The sequence below is a fragment of the Branchiostoma belcheri genome, unplaced genomic scaffold, assembly GCF_001625305.1.
Source record: "Branchiostoma belcheri isolate BF01 breed outbred unplaced genomic scaffold, Haploidv18h27 scaffold126, whole genome shotgun sequence".
Taxonomy (NCBI): Eukaryota; Metazoa; Chordata; class Leptocardii; order Amphioxiformes; family Branchiostomatidae; genus Branchiostoma; species Branchiostoma belcheri.
This window is the reverse complement of record NW_017802669.1, coordinates 589,938-613,085: the sequence shown is the minus strand read 5'-3', so window position 1 is coordinate 613,085 and position 23,148 is coordinate 589,938. Positions and strand designations below refer to the sequence as shown.

Below are 23,148 nucleotides of genomic sequence, written 5' to 3'. Positions count from 1 at the left end.
AGGCCACACCAATTTAATTTCTTGGTTAACGGATTTTTCTAGAAAAATAATGGAGCGGGCGGGCGAAAAGAATAAAAATAAAAACAGGCCTAGGCATCCTATTATAGCCCAAAATGGTACAATAGGAGTCAACACACCAGGCTGGTTCAAATTTTAAACAATGAATTTTGAACTTTTAATGATACCATTGCATTGAAAGATGGAATAACTGTAACAACTAGGATGAAAAGGACTGTTTTCAACTGTTCAGGGCAAAATATGAGCATTTTGCAGTTGATTCTGAATTTTTATTTTTATTTTCAAATCAGAAAAAAATGAAGCGGGCAAATCCGTTAACCAAGAAATTAAATTGGTGTGGCCTAATCTACAGGATACTATCTTTAGCACCAAAACGCAACAGTTAACAGGAAAACGAGTGTTTACAACAACCATTACTGCAACATAACAGCCGTGTAGCCAATAAACACTGCCATAAACACAAGTATCTATTTGTCCCAATTACACCACGTCCCGAATGGGAGGTACTTTGTGCTGACTGTGCACATGTCAGCAGGATACCCACTTACGGGCCGGGTAACTGCCTCTCTCAGCCAGTTATGTACGTCACAGAAACTTAATTGTAGCCGTGTATTTTGAGGGAAAATAACAAGGTGGGGTCATGTGGCATAGTGGTGGCGTCTTTGGCCCAGACTCGAGAGGTCCCGTGTTTGAGTCCTGACATGCCACCGATCTTGTACCCTTGGGAAAGGCACTTAACACGACTTTCCTCACTTCGCTCAGGTGCAAATGAGCTAGCTTTGGCTAGGGACGTCCCTCGGATAGGACGTTAAATGGAGGTCCCGTGTTTGAGGAGAGCCACACCCCACGCATGTTAAAGAATCCACCACACTTATCGAAAAGAGTAGGGGACCTTCCCGGTGTGAGTGGTTCAAACCTTACAGTCTGGTCTCGGGGTTGACATCTTTGAAGAGGTGATAGTCACAGAAACTTAATTGTATTTTGGGGGAAAATAACAACTGAAGACTATCGATAGGTTGTAACTGGTTACTCAGGTTACAGCTTTAGCTGGAAGCAACGGGAGTTTTACAACATAGAGACTTGTTACAATGTATATTCTACTCCCTTTATCATTAGGGCAAGGAATATTATTTGCTATGGTGGTGCTTTTTTTTCTTCAGAATTTTCTTTAAAGTTCTTTCTGCAAACGGTTTTTAAAGAGGTTTTTATAATCATTATGATTTATGGTATGTTTTCCTTATGGCATTTCACTTCTACATGTACATGTATGTGTACTCTTACTGGTCCTTAGACCATTGATGAAAATAATCACATTAAAATTAGTTAATTACAAATGGAAACTAGAATTCGGAGACCTCATACCAACATGAAAATAGTGAGAGAAATTGTGCTTTTTGGGGGGATTTTTCATATTCATCATGGTAATGTGATGATTGTATTTAGCATAATCTGTGCTATTTATTGTTTTCTCAACTGGAAAGATCCTGTTGCCTGGTAAGGAGGGTAGGATATGGACATATTTACGGGAGTGTTTTCTGGGAAACTTGTGATTTGGGGGGAGAATTTTTCTCATTGATCATGGTGATGATTACATTTAGTATAGTCTATTCTACTTATGGTTTCCTCAGCGGAAAAAAAGCCCAGGCCTGTTAAGGAGGGTAGGATATTAGCAGATTTACAGGAGTGTTTGCTGGGAACATGACAGATCTCCGAAGGGCCGCCGTAAAACCTGCCCCGCTGCCTTTTACTCCAGATCAATGCCACAACATTCGTCTCAATGTCAAACAGGCGGCTGGGAATACAGAACAGGACTGTCACAGCTGTGGACAATCATTCCAGCAGGATGGTAAAATGTAAGACTGTACAAGAAGGTTCTTTATCCAACAACCAGTGGGTTTTTACGATTCCATTGACGTTTCGACCGACTTAGTCTTTCAGGGAAACAATGACTTGCAACAGTGATGCTATATGCAATATCATGTAATAATGTCTGAAAACAATGATCAGGATTATAAATACAACACTGTACATGTTATCATGAAAGTTCATCTGTGTTGGTAGTAATCATAGTAAATTTGATCTGTGTAGTACATATTGTGTGTTGGAATAAAGTTCAACCTTTTACTATAATGAACACTGTACATGTGTATGAAGATTTAATCACAATTATCTAATTCCCAACACAATCTATTCCATCCATTATACACTTAGTACCAGTGCTACTCTATACAGTGTGCTGTGTAGTAGATGTATGCCTTTTTGATGGACTGATTGTGAGAGTCAGGACAGCTCCATTTCGGGCCTGTGTCCAAAAAGCTTGTTGTCAATGACTGTTCAGGCCTCAGGTCTATTACACATAGGGTGAGGGATCAGAGGGGTATGTGTGTGTTGATGTGTGTGTGGAGGGTGTCACTTCTTTCACTTTGCTTTCAGTGTTTCTTCCATCATCTATCTCTAAGGCCACACCAAGCTCAGTTTTTGGTTTCTCAGACTTAAGAAACTGGAACATCAACAGTTACTGAAAAATTGAAACAAGAATCAGAACGTAAAGTCTTACTTCGTACTTTGGCGATACAAATAGATTTAAGGAGTGAAAACAGTCATGTCTATGTTTTCTTTCCATTTCCATTTTCTTTCTATTTTGGCCTCTTGCACTAGATTTTATAGAATTTAAGACAGAAAATTCATTTTATTCCACCTTTTCTAGTTTTTTCTACAAAATCCAGAAAACCCGGAAGTGACTTGCTCTGGCCTACAATTATCATGGACTGTAGGTTTAACAGAATTATGTTATCAGGGTCTAACAGTTGTCAATCCAATTTAGCTTGGTGAGGATAAGTGGGAGGGATGACTAAGCAATTCCCCGGTCAGATCTGTACACGTACGGTGCAAAAGGCAATTTCATGAAATATGTTATGAATAATAATCACTTTATCAAGGCAAAGCATCTGTAGGTACACATATTTTGAAATTGGAATTTCAAGCTGGTGTGTATCAATCACAATGTAAATGCTGGTTGTAATTGCACTTGTGCTGTGAAAAATGCAGCCAGGAGAATTCTGCACAAGTCCCAATATGAGATCATGCTGAAATCTCCAGATCATGTTAATCCTGGATCAAATCCCAAGTGCCCTGTGCAAAATCCCACTGGGGATCTTAGTGGCCCTAATGTGAGATCACAGTAAAATTCTTAGATTCTTCGTAGGATCTATCTTTCATGATATGGCCTCCTTCAGTCGGTACTGACCACGGTACTGACTATGGTATTGTCCATGGCATTGACTAGGGTACTGACCATGGTACTCACCATGGTAATGACTATGGTATTGACCATGGTTCTGACTATGGTACTGACCATGGTACTGACCATGGTACTAACCATGGTATTGACCATGGTACTGACCATGGTATTGACTATTGACTATATGACCAACATTCATGATACTTCATTCAGAAATCTTTTTTTTTTCCTTTTGTCTCTGCTGTCATATTTGGTCTGCTTTCCCTAACACTACCAAGTGATTCTACCAGTATACAATTCATTCCTCAAGCTAAACCGACATCTCGCACATATAGTCATTCCTTAGTAGTACCATGTGTCTCTACCAGCCACAATTGTAATAAACACAGAAACAAACCCACCACAACCATAGTTCTGGCAAAGCTCCGGTATACAATCACCAAAGGGGATTGACATGAGTTGATGAAATATTAATACAGAATACAGAACGATACAGTCGGAGGCCGTTGCTGGCTTATCTCAAAATCATATCTGGAAGCGGGTCGGCAGTAAGGTCATCCATCCATAAACCATGTCACATCCATCACCAGTCTGCTGGTGTGGAATGTTTTATCATGTGAAGTTCACGTTAAGTTCACCTTAATCAGCATCTGGGGTCACCAATATAGGCATGTCATTCCTTTAACAGGTCCTGGGGGGGTTTGCAAGGAGGTGATCATGATAATAAATTCAAATATCTGTCCATAAATTGCTGACGAAAATTGAAATCACAGGCAAATAGGTTAAAAAATTACAGCTTAAATCTGAATGAGTTATTGCCTGAGATATTATTGATAAATAAACCATACTTATTGTTGTTGAATTTGTTTTGCATAACCAGTAAACCGTCTTTTGACGTAACAGTACTAACACACCAGTTCTTCACAGTAGATACAGTCAGCTATGTAAGCGCCAACTGTGAATACTGTATGCATACAGGGATGGACCCCTGCTATTTTTAATAAGGAACTTAAACATGCTCGAGGTGTGGTTGTCTATTATTTTTTATAAATTGTACCGTACCAGCACATGTTTATACCTCAGGCAGAATCATCACTACCCAGTCCTGCTATCTTCTGTTCTTTACAATCCCAGCCCTGCAGTCAAACATGCACTAACTGCTAACACACAAGTGTGGGGGGATGGAGCAGAAGCAAAGAACATCAATCCTCCACACATAAGTACCCACATGCACACTGGCATAGAAACAAGCCCGGGGCCTGATACAGTGTTACCCATGATATATACACCTGGAGAGCTGGAGAAACTTTGAAGAAACACCCAAGCCAAACTTCCTGCTCAACTGTAAAAATGACCTTCAGTATACCTAATGAAATTCTCCATCTGTGAAACTGCAAGTTGTATCTTTATATGGGATCTACGATTGATTTATGCAAGCGGCAGATTGAATGTACAAGGTTTGTTTTAATTTACCCATACTGGATATAAAATATGCTTCAGAGGACAAAGAAAAATGGGAGGAAGCCACTGAACAGACACATAATTTGTTAGGATGTCATTCTGGCTATTAGTTATTGTATAATAAAGGTCTATCATGACCACTGATCAAGACGCTTGGAGAAATTCAGGTTACGGTATAGGATTCTTAATTCTTTCGTCTATTGAAAAAATAATAGGACAGCCAAAAGAAGATTCCTGACAAACAAACCAAACAGTACTAGGTAGTAGTAGAGGGCACAGTGTGTAAGTAGGTGTTCTTAATTCCTGACACATGACCGGTTTGAATGTATTACAGACAAAACAAACTGATAGAAACTGTAGCTGACAAAAATCTAACATTGAACACTGCAGACAATAGAAATGAGAGCCCACATCACAGCCTCCAGCTGCTGGCTGTAACATCTGTGGGATCAGACAATACCATCAACTATCATGCCTCAGGCAATGGGACAGGCTGTGGGGGATACAATGTATGGTGCAGTACATGCAGCTTCTTACATTTTATAAATAGTTTCTCAGGGGTGAAGTAAGAATTCTAGTTGTCTCACAATCATTCAAAAGATGGCCCTGAGAAAAAGGATTCAAAGTGGAAAGTGAAAAAAATTGAATATGATATATTGCAACAACAACAACAACAAAATCAGTACTTATCAGAACCAATTTAATACAATTATAGCTTAATGATGAATAAAATATGCTGCTACCTGTAAAGTGAAAAGGAAACAACTCCAGGTTCTAATTAAATTGAATTCAAAATGGAAAATGGAAAAAAATTGTATTTTGAATTGAATATTGTCTATTGCAATAACAACAACAAAATCAGTACTTTTGCTGCTACATGTAGAGTAAAAAAAAAACTCCATATTGTAATTCAATTCAGTCCTACATAATTGTTTACAACTAATCATTTGAGGCATGAGGATGGAGGATAATTAGTACCCAATCCACCCAGGGCCTGCACGAGCCGGCAGCATGTTTACATCTCCTCCATCACACCCTACACACATCATCACACCAGCAGGGTAAATCTCATAATGGGCTATAATTGCTCCATGGGGTATAAAGCTGTCAATGTGATCACTTTTCTGGGGCTGTGGTGTCCCTTGGGACCGTTTTTTCCCTGACAGAGAGCTCGGGGCTCCAAATACTGGGTGCAAGTTCACCCAAAATTGGAGCTACGCACCCAATTTTTTTCTGTTGGTGCACCAGTGCATCCAAATATTTTTGTAGGTTTACGTTATGTTAAGATGTTAAATGTATACTACTACACAGCATATTGTTGACATCTTAGAAAATCCTGTTTGTTATAGTACCTTTCTTTAGAAATTAAATAGTTTTTGCTGAAATTCTAATTTCATTTTATATGGTACACCTAAACAACTTCTAATTTGTGCACCCATTTTTTTTCCAGGTTGGGTACACCAGTGTTACCTATTCCCAAAAGTGAATTTCGAGCCCTGGAGCTGGGTACATACAGGCTGCTAGCTCCAGTTAGAGCACTTAGCATGGCATGGTGTTGAATGTGTTTGTCTGTCTGAATCGCCTGAGGATACAAACTGCACTCTCTGTTATCTGTCTTTTGTACTGTTCCATCTGTAACTATTTGTCATGTCTGGGACTGTTTCAGTGGGAGTGTTCTATTATTTATGTGTTGTGATAGTGCTGGTAATGTTTGAATGTATATCACTTGTTTTCTTTGTGTAACATACAGCATTGTGATAATGTAAATCATTAAATACAGGCATTACATTTTCAAAGCTCAATCAAAACAAAAACAAATTACATGTGTATACAGATTATTGTAGTGGTTGCAGCTGTAGTGAATAATTTCTAAAGGATGACCGGAAATACTTCATATAATGGCAAATGTTACACAGAATTCTATTAATTTTCATCAGAATATATAATATATTATACAGAATTCTTCGTTATCAGAATTCTTCTAACTTATTAACTGCAAATGCAAAAGAATTTGGTTTCAGACTGAAAAAGCTTCCCAGAAGAAATATTACTGAAGTCGATTTCATCCACGCAAACAATAGATCTATATATTTACACAATACAATCAAAAATACAAATGTAACGGCAAGTAGAACTTGCCTATTTGCTACCTTAAGTATCATAAGAGTTAATTTTTATGAAGTATATTGAGTAGAACAAACAAAAGACAAACAGTGAACGTGAGAAAACAAGTTTGCGAAGTCGAACCCCACCCGATCCTTACCTCGCAGTGTGTTCCCTGGAACCCCGGGGCGCACTCGCACGCCACTCCGCCGGCCCGCTCCGTACAGGTGCCGCCGTGTAGGCACGGCTCGCTCTCGCACGGCCCGGGCGTCGGCACGGGCTCTAACCCCGTCGGGAGGACCGTCGACTCTTCCTGGGCGAAAGTCTGAACCAGCACGGCGGCAAAAATCGCCAGAAAAACTACTCGTCCCATCCTGGTATAGCTCGTATTATAACGGGACACAGTCCGGACGTTCGAACAGGTGCCTGCCGCTGAGGAAAAAAACTGTCGTCTGCAACTTTTTCCCGCCTTCTTGAGCAGCAGAGTCGTGTCAACTTCGCCTCCCGTAAGGCGTTGAAGCTGTAGCGGGAATAACAGCCGCCGTTAGGGCCTTAAGCACGGGTCATCAACATAAATTCTACCGACAAACCGTGACCAATATTACACCTGACGCCATCTTGCGCACAGGGAGTTTGGGGCTGTTCAATCTGGTGGGTTCACTCCCCAATCCAAATACATTTCCTACAGAATCAAGTTTACAAAACGTCGAATAAAACGAATTCACGGTCAATGTTTCAACCAGGTATAGAATTACGATATTTGTTAAGGTATTCTTGAAGGAAAAGAAACAAGTTTGTCTCCAATCTATTCATTAATTCGACAAAACTAGGCTAGAGAACTAACAAATTCAACAGCCAGAAAGTTGATAAGTTAGTAACTAGTCATTGTTTTGGAACAAAGTTAAACAGATTTTTATAGTAAAGGGAATTTTCTTTTCTATAAATGATGCTTTACGCATCAATAAAAAAAACTCGTAAAATGAGAAAAAATGATTTGGCGATTCAAACTAACCTCCGAGATTTGGCGAGACTTCGCGAGAGTTCGCCGTTGCTATGATGTGTTTGTCATTGTTGCTAGGGCGCCATCTTGTTTTACGTGAGGTGGGAAAATAGAACTGCGACAGGTAAGAAAGGTTTAATTAACCATTTTTTTCTTGTGTTTTAGACACCATAGACGTAACTTAGACTTATATATAACATCCTGTTAATAGTTTGATCAAGGTTGATGTCAATAAAATGCTTGAAAATGCAAGAAAGGCTATTTTTTGGCATAAAAACTTACTCGAACAAAGTGGGGAGGGGGGCGGCCGAAAGTTCCAGAACAACACCGACTCCCTAGCAAAAAGATATTTGTTTTAAGACTCCGTCTATGTACGAACCACATCGTAAGCACCATATAGAGGGCCAACATACATCCACAGTCTCAGGTTTTTAGCGTTTAAAGTTCATTTCTTTGCTCTGTTAATGTTATGATGCAGTGGCCTCTATTGTCATGTTGTTGTTGTTTGTCACATGCTTTTAAAGCACGTTTGGAGTCGAATACACGTATAATGGTTAAGGTACTATCAGCCATTCAATTCAAGGCAGCCGGGTGGCAAAGTCACTTTGAAATTCTCACACATTGCACGGAACTTGACATATACAAAATATAAATACCTTGAAGCTCATTTTACTCTACCATTTGAAATGTTAGATGTTCAACCAGGTCATTGAATAATAGTAGTAGAGACCTAGGTATGAGCAGGTCTTGTGACCTGGGGAGCAGTGGTCCCCAGGTCACAAGAAAATAGATACTATAATAATTTACTAGTCTCACATAAGGTTGTATTTGCGCATATAAGGTTGAACACTCTGTAGTTTCCAAATGTTATGTCAGAAAAGATATTGTGTGCAACAGGCAAAATTCTGATGCAACGTTGACCAAAAATCCAATAAAAAAAACGAGAAAAATCGGGGTTCTGCACAGACGCAGTACGTTCTGCCGTATGCTTTACTCAGGGAATATCAATTTGTAACTATTGTTCATGTCTCACTACAGGTGCATAGATCCAAACAGTAGTAAGCAGTCATGCCAATCATTGAAGAGATCACAGAGGAAGAGGCCCAACGGCTATCCCAGAATCCTCCACAGGGGTCAGGGGTCACGCCTCCGGAGGACACCACCCCCAAGGAGACTCAGGACGACGACCTTGACGATCTGAAGAAGGTCACAGCTAAGGAGGAAGAAGATGAGGGTGTTGTCATCACCCAGGAGACCAAGAAAAAAATCCAACTCCTTATTGGTGAGAAGACGGAAGGAGGGGATGACAAGAAGGATGAAGAAAAGGATCACGACGAATCAGAGAAAGAGAAGAAGGATGATGAAGAAGGAGAGAAGGAAGGAGAGAAGGAGTCAGGAGGAGGAGATGAGGGGACGGTCCAGTATTACCTGTCGCCGGAGGAGAGGAAGAGAGAGGCTGAGGAGCGGTGGCAGAGGGAGGAGCAGGAGAGGAGGAGGAAGGAGAGGGAGGCCAGACTACCCAGGTGGGATATCTGTATTTCATCTATGTGTTCATCTCATCATCATCACCATTTACATGTATCTGCAAATAAGCAAAGAAGAGCAATGTTAAAGAATGCAACACACATATCTTCATGTACATGTATCTGCAAATAAGAGCAAAACAGCATGTTACAAAGAATGAAACTAACACACGTATCAGAAACATGAAAAAGAGTAGGACCCCTCCTAGCTATAGTGTAACTGTAAGTCAAAATCAATTTCTGCTCTAAATGTCGTAGAGAAAATGTAACCCCTCTTTCTCTTATTGGGTCAGTTAGACCTCGCTCTTAGTGAGTTGACATTGTGTTGAGCATTGATGTGTCTGACTTGTGAGAAGAGATACTGTTTCAATGGTCTAAACTTGAGTTCAATGCCTAGAGGTGACAGGCTCCAGAAAAATAGCCTGGGTGCCATCCTCTATAGTTTTCGCTGGCTCCCTTATCCCTATTGTAGCCAGCGATATTAGGGAGCCAGCAGAAACTATGGAGGATGGCATTCAGGCTAACAGAAAAAGGCCATTTTGATTGATTGATTTGCAATTAATTCTATCCCGTGTACATTTTCCTTCCTCCAGAATGACTAAGCAGTCCTTGCGACAGCTCTGTAAGCAGCACAAGTTGTACCTGACTCCTGCACTGAACGACATCCTCTACCTGCACTTCAAGGGTGAGTCAATGTACATTTCATGGGGCATCAGGACCTCAGTAAGATGTAAAAAGTACTCTGACAGTCGTGTTATCTTTATTTGTAACCTAGCGTCCACTCCTCTATAGTTTACGGCCTGGTTTGTTGTTCCAAGGGACCTTTATATTGATTCATTCATTCAGGTACATGATATATTCTGAATGTCTTCACCTCCATGTATATTTCAGGGACCTTTTGACCAGTACATACATGATAAATGTTAGTACCTAGTACTAAAACTCAAATCCATGCTTTAGTAGCAGTGTATTTACAGAAACCTTGTTAAAACTCAGGGTTAGTTATGCAGACTTTTATGTGAGAGGCCATCAAATATATGGTACAGCCAGCTACAGCCACGTGCCTGCAAAGCTGGTGTGTTTTACGCCGAAGGGCAGCTATACTGTCTGCACAATAAACTTACATCCATGCAGGCAACGGTTGTAAACATGTCACCATTTATTGCCAATCTAAGTCCCATCCAGCGTTGCAAAAATGGGCGTTAGAGAAAGCTCTTTGCATGGTTTAGGTGTGAGAGGTCAGGCAATGTGATCTAACCAGCTATCACTGCATCCAGGCAAAGCTGGTGAGATACGCCAAGGGGCGGTTACACCGGCTGAACAATAAACTTAGCTTCAGCCCAGATCAGGGGTTGTAAAAGTGACTCGTACAGAGCAAGTTTATTGCCTTAAAGTGAGAATCATTTCCCCGTGGGCCCAGCGAGGCTTCAATAAATGATCCTGACCTCAAAGCTGAGGCCAGCTCAATTTCATCTGTTGGTTCTATCTCGGATCAAGAAAAAAAATGCCGAACTCAAAAACGTGAAAACAATTTTTAAGGAAAAGTATGTACCTTGGTTTCAGGGAGAGAAATTCAATAAAGTCAGATTCAAGTTTTTCCTGCCAGCCACCTGATTTCATCTTGATAGTCACATCTTCAGGAATTTTACCCCTAACAATCAACACAAGTTTTCCATTCATGACACTTGCTCAATTTTTGTTTCTGATCGAGAACCGATGAAATGAATTGTTGCAGCCTTATCGTCTGTTTCACCAGAAAGAGACACGATCATTTCCCCCTGGTTACATTCAGCAGGACTCATATATAAACAACCTGCCCTCTGAGCTGAGCTGAGGGGCATCGTTGTCTACTTTATGTGAAGACTGATGGAAGAAAAATGTCACCCTGAAGGCTTCTGTGCTGGGAAATCTGTGCTGAATGACTGTAAATTCTGTTGACTTGATTCTGCTATCTAGTTCATGTCACACCAGTTTGATTTGATGGTTCTGTTAGAGTGTAAAGTTTTAAGTCTCTCAAAATATTATCATATTTATGTCAGCTGAACCAGACACTATGATATGAAAAGAGTGAATAAACTTAAAAGTCATTTCAAGTTATCCTTAGAGACCTCTATATCTAGATCTGTTTTCACCATGTAATGTTATCAAGTTTGTTGAAAAATCAAAGAACAAGTCAGGCTACACCAAATTATTTTCAGACATTTCTTTGGAATGCTCTCAGAAGAATTAAGACAACGAGAAAACTGTGCGGAAAACTTAAATCTCTGAAACTGCCTGATACATAAGATACAGGTGTCCCAAGATAGACTCTGTTCATTTTGGTCCTCCAGTTCAGCTTTGTCTTTTTTTAAATCCGAGATCAGACAAATTACATTGATGTAGCCTGCAGCAGTAGAAGGTGTGAGATATAAGACCAGCCTGCCATGGTTATTACAGGTGAATAATGAATGTAGAGAGATGAAGCTGTGTTGATCTCACCAGAGTACCCCCCCCCCCCGGCCAGCCTACACTGATATTAATGTCACGGTCAAGTTCGTGTTGAATTCATAAGCATCTCTGGCTGTCAGATACGTTTGGTTAGAGAAGTTGTGGATCAAAAATATCTGTTGGGATCTTAGAATAGCTGTGAGTGAATGTTAGGAAGAGTTAAGGCACAGTAAACTAAGGTAATAGTTGATTGTGAAGCTTATACCAAATTACACTTACATGTATTACGATTTTTAACATTGTTGACCGTCAGATATTCTCTGAAGTTGAAAATCACTAAGATAATCATAAGTTCATATTTCTAACCTGAAAATCTACCCTTTGTTGAGTTGGACAGGTAACTCACATACTAGTGCCTACAAGTTTCCAACAATCTCTAAAAATTGTGCAGTGATCATCCAGGACCCAGATAGGGTTATGGATTGACCTTCTTGCTGCCAAAAATTTTGTTCTCAAGCTCATAAACTCATCTGGCCAGAATTTCCTGTAACGGTTGTGATTTATCATCATGCATGTGCTGATGTAACGTTGTTTCTCATTTGTTGCCGGCTGAATTTATGGGCCCAAAATCCTGCCTTGTCTCCCCAAGGCCCCATCCAAAAGCAAACAAGATAACGTTTGGTATTGCGTAATCTGTCATCACTGATGTGGCAGGTTTTCAATGCAGAAAACTGTCAGATCTGTGTGAAAGGAATGAAAAGCAAGAAAGTAGCCTGGCCTTGAGGTTGTAGATATCACAGATAAGGTCAAGGAGATCTTCACTGGGCCACCCTAATTTATTTCCTTGGTTCTCAGAGACATCTTTTAGACAATAAAAGTTCAGCAAGATGACGACGTCAAAACAGAGGCCCTGGAATAATTTTACCAGATTGGTGAATGATTATATATAGCAAAGTTCTTAATTCATAACTAGAGCCCTGGTGAAGGTGACAGACAGTCACTGAAACATTTAGGCTATTGTGAAACAAGTGGTTCGGGGGAAAATAAAGAATGAAATGAAATGAATGTAATGAAAACACAGAGCTGGGAGGAATATGGTCCACGCAAATTTCTCACTCTAAATGTCAGCAAAACAAGGTGAAAGGTGGACTTATTGAATCGGATATACCTTGTTTTGTTGACATATTTTTTAAAATCATTTTCCAGGTTACGGTAAGATAGAGAACCTTGAGGAGTACACGGGACTGAAGTGTCTGTTCCTGGAGAGTAACGGACTCAGGAAGATCGAGAACCTGGACGCACAGACAAACCTCAGGTGTCTGTACCTGCAGCAGAACCTGCTCACTACCATAGGTAAGTACACACCTGTCACCTGTACAACTCACCTGTACAGCACACCTGTACAACACACAAACCTCAGGTGTCTGTACCTGCAGCAGAACCTGCTCACTACTATAGGTAAGTACACACCTGTTACCTGTACAACTCACCTGTACAACTCACCAACCTCAGGTATCTGTACCTGCAGCAGAACCTGCTCACTGCTATAGGTAAGTACACACCTGTTACCTGTACAACTCACCTGTACAACTCACCAACCTCAGGTGTCTGTACCTGCAGCAGAACCTGCTCACTACCATAGGTAAGTACACACCTGTCACCTGTACAACTCACCTGTACAACTCACCTGTACAACACACCTGTACAACTCACCTGTACAACTCACCTGTACAACTCACCTGTACAACACACCTGTACAACTCACCTGTACAGCACACCTGTACAACACACCTGTACAACTCACCTGTACAGCTCACCTATACAACTCACCTGTACAACTCACATGTACAACTCACCTGTACAACTCACCTGTACAACTCACCTGTACAGCACACCTGTACAACACACCTGTACAACACACCTGTACAACTCACCTGTACAGCTCACCTGTACAACTCACCTGTACAACTCACCTGTACAACTTACCTGTACAGCTCACCTGTACAACACACCTGTACAACTCACCTGTACAAATCACCTGTACAACTCACCCGTACAACTCACCTGTACAACACACCTGTACAACACACCTGTACAACTCACCTGTACAACTCACCTGTACAGCTCACCTGTACAACTCACCTGTACAACTCACCTGTACAAATCACCTGTACAACTCACCTGTACAACTCACCTGTACAACTCACCTGTACAGCTCACCTGTACAAATCACCTGTACAACTCACCTGTACAACTCACCTGTACAACACACCTGTACAACACAGCTGTACAACTCACCTGTATAACACACCTACCTGTACAACTCACCTGTACAACTCACCAACCTCAGGTGTCTGTACCTGCAGCAGAACCTGCTCACTACCTTAGGTAAGTACACCTGTACAACACACCTGTACAACTCACCTGTACAACTCACCTGTACAACACACCTGTACAACTCACCTGTACAACTCACCTGTACAACTCACCTGTACAACTCACCTGTACAACACACCTGTACAACTCACCTGTACAACACACCTGTACAACACACCTGTACAACACACCAACCTCAGGTGTCTGTACCTGCAGCAGAACCTGCTTACTGCCATAGGTAAGTACACACCTGTACAACTCACCTGTACAACTCACCTGTATAACACACCTGTACAGCACACCTGTACAACTCACCTGTACAACACACCAACATCAGGTGTCTGTACCTGCAGCAGAACCTGCTCACTGCCATAGGTAAGTTCACACCTGTAAAGCTCACCTGTAACACCTGTCTAACTCAGGCACCTGTCTAATTACTGACATGTAAAGTCCACACCTGGCCAAGGTGCACACTTCTTTCCTGTCTCATGTTGATTGTTCGGCAGAAGCTTTGAATTCAACATTTAAATTATATCAAGAAATAGTCTTTCAATCTATGATTTCAGGGTGTCTTCATAAGCATCTGTGTAGGATCAATGTATTTTTTTTAATAGAGTACACATAATAAGGATTACCCATAGAAATAATATTAATTCTATTGTCAAATAAACCTCAAATCTTCCTTTGCAGAGAACCTGGAGTGCTGCCCTCAGCTGGACTCTCTGAATGTCAGTAACAACAGCATCAGGAAGATCCAGGGGCTGGGTAAGTCTGGCAACACTTGTATGACTACACTACTTAAGTTTACAGGCTCAGAAAAATAGGAAAATGGCTGTAGAAAGCCACAACAATCTATTTCTGTAGTCCCCATGGAGAAGTAAAGCATAGATGAGCAAGATAGAAACAGAGGGCTGGGCCCTGGAAAACTCCACCTGACTTTATTTGCTCCCTGAAACTGAGTGTATGTCCAAGAACAGAGTTACCCCTGAGACTCTGTTTTCATGTTCATCCTCCGGTCCAGGGAACTGTGGTTTTCTTAGGTCTGTTTAATACACAATACAAAAATAAATCAAGCAACTGGATTAATCCTCCAAAGAGTCGGACATTTCATATAGCATCAGGGACTGATAACATCAGTGTTTCACACATATATAGCTCTTCATTCTCAGAGTCACTGATGAAAGATAATGGAAACCATCTACAAAGTAAAGTCTAACTCTTCAGAGAATTTATCCAGTTTCCTGATTTATATTGTTACAGGATCACAAAATGTTCTACCTGGTTGCCTAACCCCAATCAATGTAACCAACAGATTTGATTGCTTTAGCACTATAAGACTAAGAACCTTTAACCCCTGTTCCTTCCCCAGCGTGCCTTCCTGAGTTCACCACCCTTCAGATCGCCCACAACCGTCTTGAGACAGCGGAAGACCTGGAGCACCTGCGGGGGTGTAAGAAGCTCAGCTCCCTGGACCTGTCCCACAACAAGATCAACGACCCCAAGGTCATCGACATCCTGGCTGACATGGAGAGCCTGGTAGGTCAGGTCAGGGGTCGGGTCAAGGGTGAAGGGCAAAGGTTAGAGGTTTAAGGGTTAGAAACATAACTGTTTTATGACAGTCACTGTCTCTTGTCACGTAATTATTCCATCAAGTCATGTGACAAGAGAACTCCAAGACGAGATCTTAATCGAGTTGAAGAAGAGACAGAGTAACGTCTCAAAAGCTCCCCAGCATAGCTGAACTTTCGTTGTGTGTTTATGTATAATGTTTTGTCAAATGTTTTAAGGAAGTTACTGTATTGTTCGACCAGCATATCTACTCAGATAGCCAATGTCATTCATTCATGTTTTTTAATGCCATTGTGGCATAAGCAGAGACAGTGAAGCATATGCGGTGGAGCGGTAGGTAGGTAGGAAGCATTGGTCTTAGCATGATGTTGAAGACTCTTCAAGACATTGTCCTAACGCTTAAGACACAGAAAAAGACCAAAGTTGACCAAGTTTTTTGTTTTCTCCCTGCTCCAGAGAGTGGTGAACCTGATGGGGAATCCTGTCATCAAGAAGATCCCAAACTACAGGAAAACAACCATCGTCAGGCTGGTGGGTTCTAATTTTCTTTCTTTTTGTTCAGTTATACATAAAGAATACAACACAGGGTATTCCGTATCGCCCGAGGTATCGGCCCGACTCGCGGGAGGGCCTGGACCGAGAGCGATGCGGAATACACCGTGTTGTATTTTATCTATGTCCTACCCACCCAAGAAAACACGCCTTTCAATGCAAGATGAGCCAAAAGTTGGTGCCACTGAACCCTAAAATGCAACAACATCAATTCCAACGTCCGGATTCTGTATTTGAATTTTCGAAAGGGGCACACACGGTTAGGGCAAAACACGAATCGATTTATGGAAGCCATGGAAGCGTTCGATAACGGGTTCCGGACTGGGCCGTACCGTAAAGTACGGCCCGGTCCGGAACCCGTTATCGAACATTATCGCGGCCCGGGTATGATATAAATGTATCTATAATACTTAAAAGTACTGTTTTAAGTAACTGAAAGTCTGCATAAAGTCACCAGTCACAAAACTCAGACCTTGTCTAAGAAGACCCAACATTATTTCCCGATTACATAATTATGATTCAACGTATTTAAAAGAAACTTCTGAACATAGCAATATGATTCTTGTTTCAAATCCTTTATTGATAGCTGTTTTTCAATATTGTGATTGATTTTAAAGATGTCAGATGTGAATTAGCATATTAATACTTCAGACTCAACTATGTAAGTCTGCTTTTTGCTAATAAAGTCATTATCATTGTCTTTGTCTCCCTTCTCCAGAAACATCTGCAGTACATGGATGACAGACCAGTGTTCCCCAGGGACAGGGCCTGCGCTGAAGCATGGTGGGTCAAGAATTTGAGTGCTAGAGAATTACATCATGTACATTGACAACTGACTGTAGTGACAACTTATATTTTTCCAATTATATACTTAATTTAGGGTATAGAATTTTCTTCATACACAACCAGTAAGGTTCTCACCTGCTTACGTTTAATGATGTCTATCAGACACCTTCCTCAGAGCTTGATGATAGACATCGAAACGTAAGCAGGTGAGAACCTTACTGGTTGTGTAAGAAGAAAATTCTATACCCTAAGTATCTTCCAACCTGATGAAATTATTTACGGGTATACTTAATTTAGTATTACACAGTATGCAGACTTTACATGATTTATACTAGTACAGTCAAACCTGTACTAGCGGTCACCCCTGTATAGTGGTCACTTGGCCATAGCGGTCAGTTTTTGCCGGTCCCTTGAATTTTTCCCATTGACGTAAGCATTAAGAATTGGGTCTATAGCGGTCACCTGTTCTTGTATGTAGAGAGAGATAAAGAGACATACTTGATGTGTGATCTACGGATATACAGTACATAATGTTGTAGATGAATACATGACGATGTATGGACGAATGGATGGGTGGTTGAATAGATGATCAGGCATGTATTTAGATGTCATAAATATATGGATTAATTAATTGATTGATTAATTGATTGGTTAATTGATTGATCAATTGATTGATTGATTGATTTACAGCTAACTGTTCTGTTTGTAGGTCCCGAGGAGGGAGGGAAGCAGAGAAGGCAGAGCGGGAAGTTTGGATCAACAAGGACAGGAAGAGGATTCAGGACTCTGTAGACGGTACGGAGGGAAAATCTTTTTAGCTCAAATATGTCTGGTTTGATTCATATGGCATGTGTGAACTTAATTATCATCACCATCAGCCCTCCTGTAAATAGGTGTTACTAGCAAGCAAAGATATGCTCCAGAAGTGCTAGTGTTTAATTTCATTGTTGAGAGAAGTTCATGTACTTCAAAATTAGTTTCTGTGAACTTGACCTCATTGATTATTGTTAACCTTAAAAAATCATCCATGCTGCCTGAAAGTCAGTAGAAGTTGTATTAACATTTGCCAATAAATAGATAATAAATAAACTGGTAACTAAAGGTATTTCAGATGCACATCACCTTGTAACAGGACACTGGAACAAACTGAAGATTTATACAATACATACACATGTAAAATGTCTGAAAACAAAGAAAATAATTTGCAGTGGCCTAACAACATTTCCTTTCTACTTACAGCTCTGCTGAAGATCCGTGATAAGGCTGAGGCAGCAAGGAAAATCCGCGAGGCTAAAGAACGACAGGAGAGGGGAGAACCAGCCGTGCCATATGATGATGAGGGGGATGGAGTCACTCATCAGGAGCAAGAGGAGGGAGAAACCACTCCGGAGCAAAGTGGAGTCACTCCGGATCAAGAGGAGGAAAGAGTCACTCCGGACCGAGGGCAGATGCACAGGCTGGTGATTGAAGACGTTCCCTCATTGGACGATGCACACAGTAGAGAGAATGAAAAGGCTGATCAGGAAAAGATCATCTTGGATGTAAGTGTACATTTTAGATTTTCATTTCAATTAGAAGAAGTTACAATTTTGTTGTTCTTATTGAGTGACTGTTTCCACACAATATAAAGAGTAAGGATAAGTGCACCAAAAACTCAAGCAACTGGATATGATTTGGGAAGTGATCCAGCTGCTTGAGTAACTGTTTTTTGGCATTCTTGTTACCTACCTTCACCGACGTATTAAGGATATAGGTGTATGATAAAGATGCATTTTCTATATACAATATTAGTAAGAATCACTCAAACTTCCCTTCTGTTCATCAGGACCTCCCAGATTTGGAGGACATTGACATCACCGAGGAGGCATCAACCTTTGAACCTCGACCCCGACCTTCCCCTCGACCTTTCATCGAAGTCCTCGGGTCAAGTCAAAGCGCTCCGTCCAAGCCACCTGTGGAAGAACTCAAACCCTCTCCATCTTCTAAACCTCAGATAGAAGAAATTTCTGGCAATACAAGTGACAAGCTCTTTACACCATCCAAGAGGAGGCTTCTGATTGAAGAAATCGGTAGCCAATCAGATGTTAGGAAACCTCTGACTACAGAGGGCAGCAACCAATCACAGCCAAGAAGGCCTCTGATTCAAGAAGTTGGCAGCCAATCAGGCATCAGTAGGTCTCTGATTGAAGAGGTCAGTGCCCAATCACAGCCAAGGAGACCGTTGGTAGAAGAGGCAGGCAGCCAATCAAAAGGAAGGAGATTTTTGATTGAGGAGATCCCCAGCCAATCAGCAAGCACCTTAGAAACTCAGCCAGCTCCAAGACCTGGACAGGACATGAAAGCTAAAACGGGATTGGTTGTGACGAAGAAGCTGATTGAAGAGGTGTCCAATGAGGAGCCAGCTTACACTGACCAGGAAACAAAAGACTACATGAAGAAACTGCAGGAAGAGGAAGCTAAGAACAAAGGTAATAAGTTTTTTTTTCTTTATGTTGAATAAATGAATGAATTATTAATTGGATAAATATTTATTTAGTAAATCAATTGATCCATTACATACATGTATGACTGGATTTTTGAATGACTGGATTTATGAATGAATTGATGGATGAATGAATGCTTGAATGAACCCATTAATCATCAAAAATTAATGAATGTTGAGGGTATGAAGAAATCAATGTACTTATCTACTATGTATGACTAAATGGATCCATGATTGTATGTATGTATGTATGTGATATGTATGTATGCATTGGATGGATGGATGAATGAATGAATGTGGCCTTACAGTTGTCTTTCTTTCACACCACTAAATTTTACATGTTTTTTTTTTCTTTCCAGAGAAGACAGTTGAAGAGAAGATTTGGGAGTTGGCATCGTCTGGTGGGTCTACTGTGGGGAGGAGGACACACAACCCCGCCCCTGGGGATGTCGATACCAACCCTGGGGATCCCATCCCCACCCCTGAGGAGTTTAACCCTGATGAGATTGACTAGAACTTCTATTTCTAGTAGAAGTCTGTTTCCAGACCTACATGCGAAGATTGCAATGTTTTGTACATAACTGTAATATGATAGAGGGTTGTAGCTGTTGTGTTCTAGTTATGTATTATACAGATGCCTTACATGGAACTGCCGATTGGATAGACATCTTTTAAAGTATATACTCCAGTATGTTTGTTTGATCATCATGTATTTATTATATCATGATTGTATTTGTTGAATTGTTGGGGTTTTCAATATAATTCAAGAAATGGGACTCAATGCTTCTGTTTGTTTGTTTTTTGTTTTGTTTTGGTTTGGTGGTGCATGAGTGTGAATTGAATGAATGTCATGATTTGCTTGCCAGGTGCCCAATTGCTGAGAGGAGAAAAGGGAATGGGCAGCTGAAATAAGTTTAGATATTGGGCTTATAAATAATTTGCTAGTTACATGGCATGAATGGAACTAGCAAAGTTACGTTCGCAATTGAATGTCAGCCTCTTGACGAATGGTATAGATTTGCGATATGCTGATAGGTACAGTTAGTAGTGACCCCTTGCAAAAGACTTTGGAAGTGCAGCAGATATTCACAACTTCTACAATCATATCACCACTAAAATCTCTTCTCGAGGCAGGACAATGTTGTCACGTACACGACTTTACCCAACCCTCTGTTCCTTATGGCAGCATGTTGACAGTGGACCGTCCGGTCTTTCACCCCTATAGTACTCTCCAGGCCTACAGGGCCCAGTATTTTTGGAACGTGAATAGGTTATGAATAGAAAAGTTTGAAGCCCCCAGGCTGTAGTATTACATGTTCTCTTTTATGCTATACACAGAATCTGACAATGGTTTTAAAATTGTAATCCTGAGACCACGCACGCCCAATACGCTTTTTTTTTTGATAAAATTTCTTCTGTAAAAACTAAGGTAAAATCAAGAAAAAGGAAGATAAGTCTTGACTTCCTCTTCCTTCGTGTCAACAAAGGTATTGGATTATTTCTAAATATCTCGGTCTCTGATGCTGAAACATGGCTATCTTTTGTCCACGTGAAAGGCCATGATTTTATTCCCACCAATCAGACTGTAGTTATTATGAAGTCTTCTCAACAAACCCGTCCCCACAACACCGCCCGTTACCAGGTCTGGTTAATGCCGAAATTATGAAGTTAAAGTACGTTTTAATTTTCGGAATGGTGGAAAATAACACTGGAGTGATGTTGACTCGACCACGTCCTATTCAGGGCAACAACAATCAGCACTTTGTACCTTACCGTGTGTCCCCACAACACCGCCCGTTACCAGGTCTGCTTAATCGCAAAATGATAACGTCAAAATACTTTTTAATAGGAGGAATGGTGGTAAATACCGCTGGAGTCAAGGGTGTGATGCTGACTTTGCGACAACCTATTCAGGCCAACAACAATCGGCGTTTTGTACCTTCGTGTCTAAAGACCCAGAGAAGTACAGTTCAGAGCGAACCCAACACACCACAGTCTAACTCTGTTCAACGAACGGTAAGGATGTCCAAATTCCTGCTGTTGATCGCGGCTGTGCTCGCCTGGTCGGCCTCGGCACAAGGTAGGTGTGTGGCCTGTTTTAGTAGCTTGTTAATTGGAGATACGGATTTGGAATTCTTTGTTTATTGTGTATTCATTTTCATGCACACTCATGTAAATACACAACAAACTTAAAGTAGTGCGCAAGTCGTGGTATGCTTCAGGGCTCTTAAGGGCTTAAGTAGTAGTACATGTTAGATTCGTTCGGTGTGTGTGTTGGGGGGGGGGGGGGCAATACCAAAGACGCACGCCGTTCATACGTTGAGAAACACGTCTACCAAATTTACCTGCCGAGCTTCACCCAGAGATATGCACAGTGTAAATATGCAGAAGTGCATTTTACTGGGGAACTGTTGTCTACAAAACCATGCGCAGCCACGCATAGGTCACACCTACGTTCTTGGATACATAGAGACTATCCAGAACAGTGCCTGATCCTAACGCTAACCCATTCAGGCATAGAACCAGACAGCCACGGTTCGGGATACACTAGGAGACAAGCATGGTAGATCTGGGAGGCGAATTAATGTGTAACAAGAGTTCCGAGATCTCATACCTCCATGAAATATGGGCTTGATATGTAAATGTAAATTTCTTCTTTAATTACGCAAATGACCTCTGCATTAACATAATGTATGCATCGTGATGTTAACTTTTGATTAACTTAAAGATGTCCCAAGTATGACATTCCCATCATTCACCATTGAGAAATCATAGATTTTTGCATTAATTATGCAAATTAGGTCATCATTTGCATAATTAGTATCTGTTGATGTTCCATCTGCCATAGGTTACATACATTACATGTATGAAAGTTCTATAATGTAAAACACTGTAATTATAGAATTTCCTCATTAATTATGCAAATAAAGTCCTTATTTGCATAATTTGCAGTTAATTATGTACATCTCTCTGTCAGATACCTACACACCAAAAATGATGAAAATACGCTGTTCCTATCTGGACTTATTGGCTTTCAAAGATTTCGCCCGAAAGTCCCCTGCAGTTCCTGAACAAGCTGCTAGGAGGACCAAACCCACACCACTTATTCCTGACATGAAAAGCTATCTGTCACCAAAAATTCAAGACCATAGCATGTTCAGGACCAAAGATACAAAAACCGGAAGTTCTGCTGCAGTACCAAGGTCATCCACCAGGAGACCCATATTTGACCTTGACCTTTGTCTTTCTAAGACTTATCAGCATGCCAAATATCATGGCAATCCATAAAGGTGTTATGAAGTTATGCTGACTACAAAGTTGCGGAAACACACACAGACACACAGACACACACACACACAGACACACACACACACACAGAGACACACAGACAGACGCCGACCAAAAACAATACCTCCTATTTTTCATGGAGGTAACAATGTGTATTGTTAGTTATAAAGCATTTGTATTCTCGCCGGTTCTATCCCCTCCCTTGGGCGGTGCCGCGGTCACCTGTTCGAACACGTGCAAGCGCACGTGCCAACGTCGTGTTCGAACAGGTGATCTATACCGGTACCGTTCGAGGGAAGGGGCTCTAGAACCGGCCGGTTAC

General features: G+C 41.0%; 2 protein-coding genes across 2 annotated transcripts in view; one reads left to right on the top strand and one right to left on the bottom strand.

Annotated features, from left to right (window-relative positions):
* Nucleotides 1–7,196, bottom strand: part of LOC109463437 (delta and Notch-like epidermal growth factor-related receptor) — a 34,913-nt gene extending 27,717 nt beyond the window's left edge. The window contains exon 1 of the mRNA XM_019760252.1: nt 6,984–7,196. Within this exon, the coding sequence (XP_019615811.1) occupies nt 6,984–7,196 (213 nt within the window). The remainder of the gene's footprint in view (nt 1–6,983) is intronic.
* A 1,674-nt stretch (nt 7,197–8,870) lies between these two features.
* On the top strand, nt 8,871–20,328 carry LOC109463482 (dynein assembly factor 1, axonemal-like). The gene is made up of 11 exons (XM_019760320.1): nt 8,871–9,346; nt 9,940–10,031; nt 12,980–13,126; nt 14,840–14,914; nt 15,519–15,685; nt 16,175–16,249; nt 16,989–17,053; nt 17,766–17,851; nt 18,296–18,597; nt 18,882–19,227; nt 19,898–20,328. Exons 1-11 carry the CDS (start codon nt 8,892–8,894, stop codon nt 20,050–20,052), a joined length of 1,965 nt encoding a protein of 654 aa, XP_019615879.1. The 5' UTR covers nt 8,871–8,891; the 3' UTR covers nt 20,053–20,328.
* Nucleotides 20,329–23,148: the final 2,820 nt, after the last annotated feature.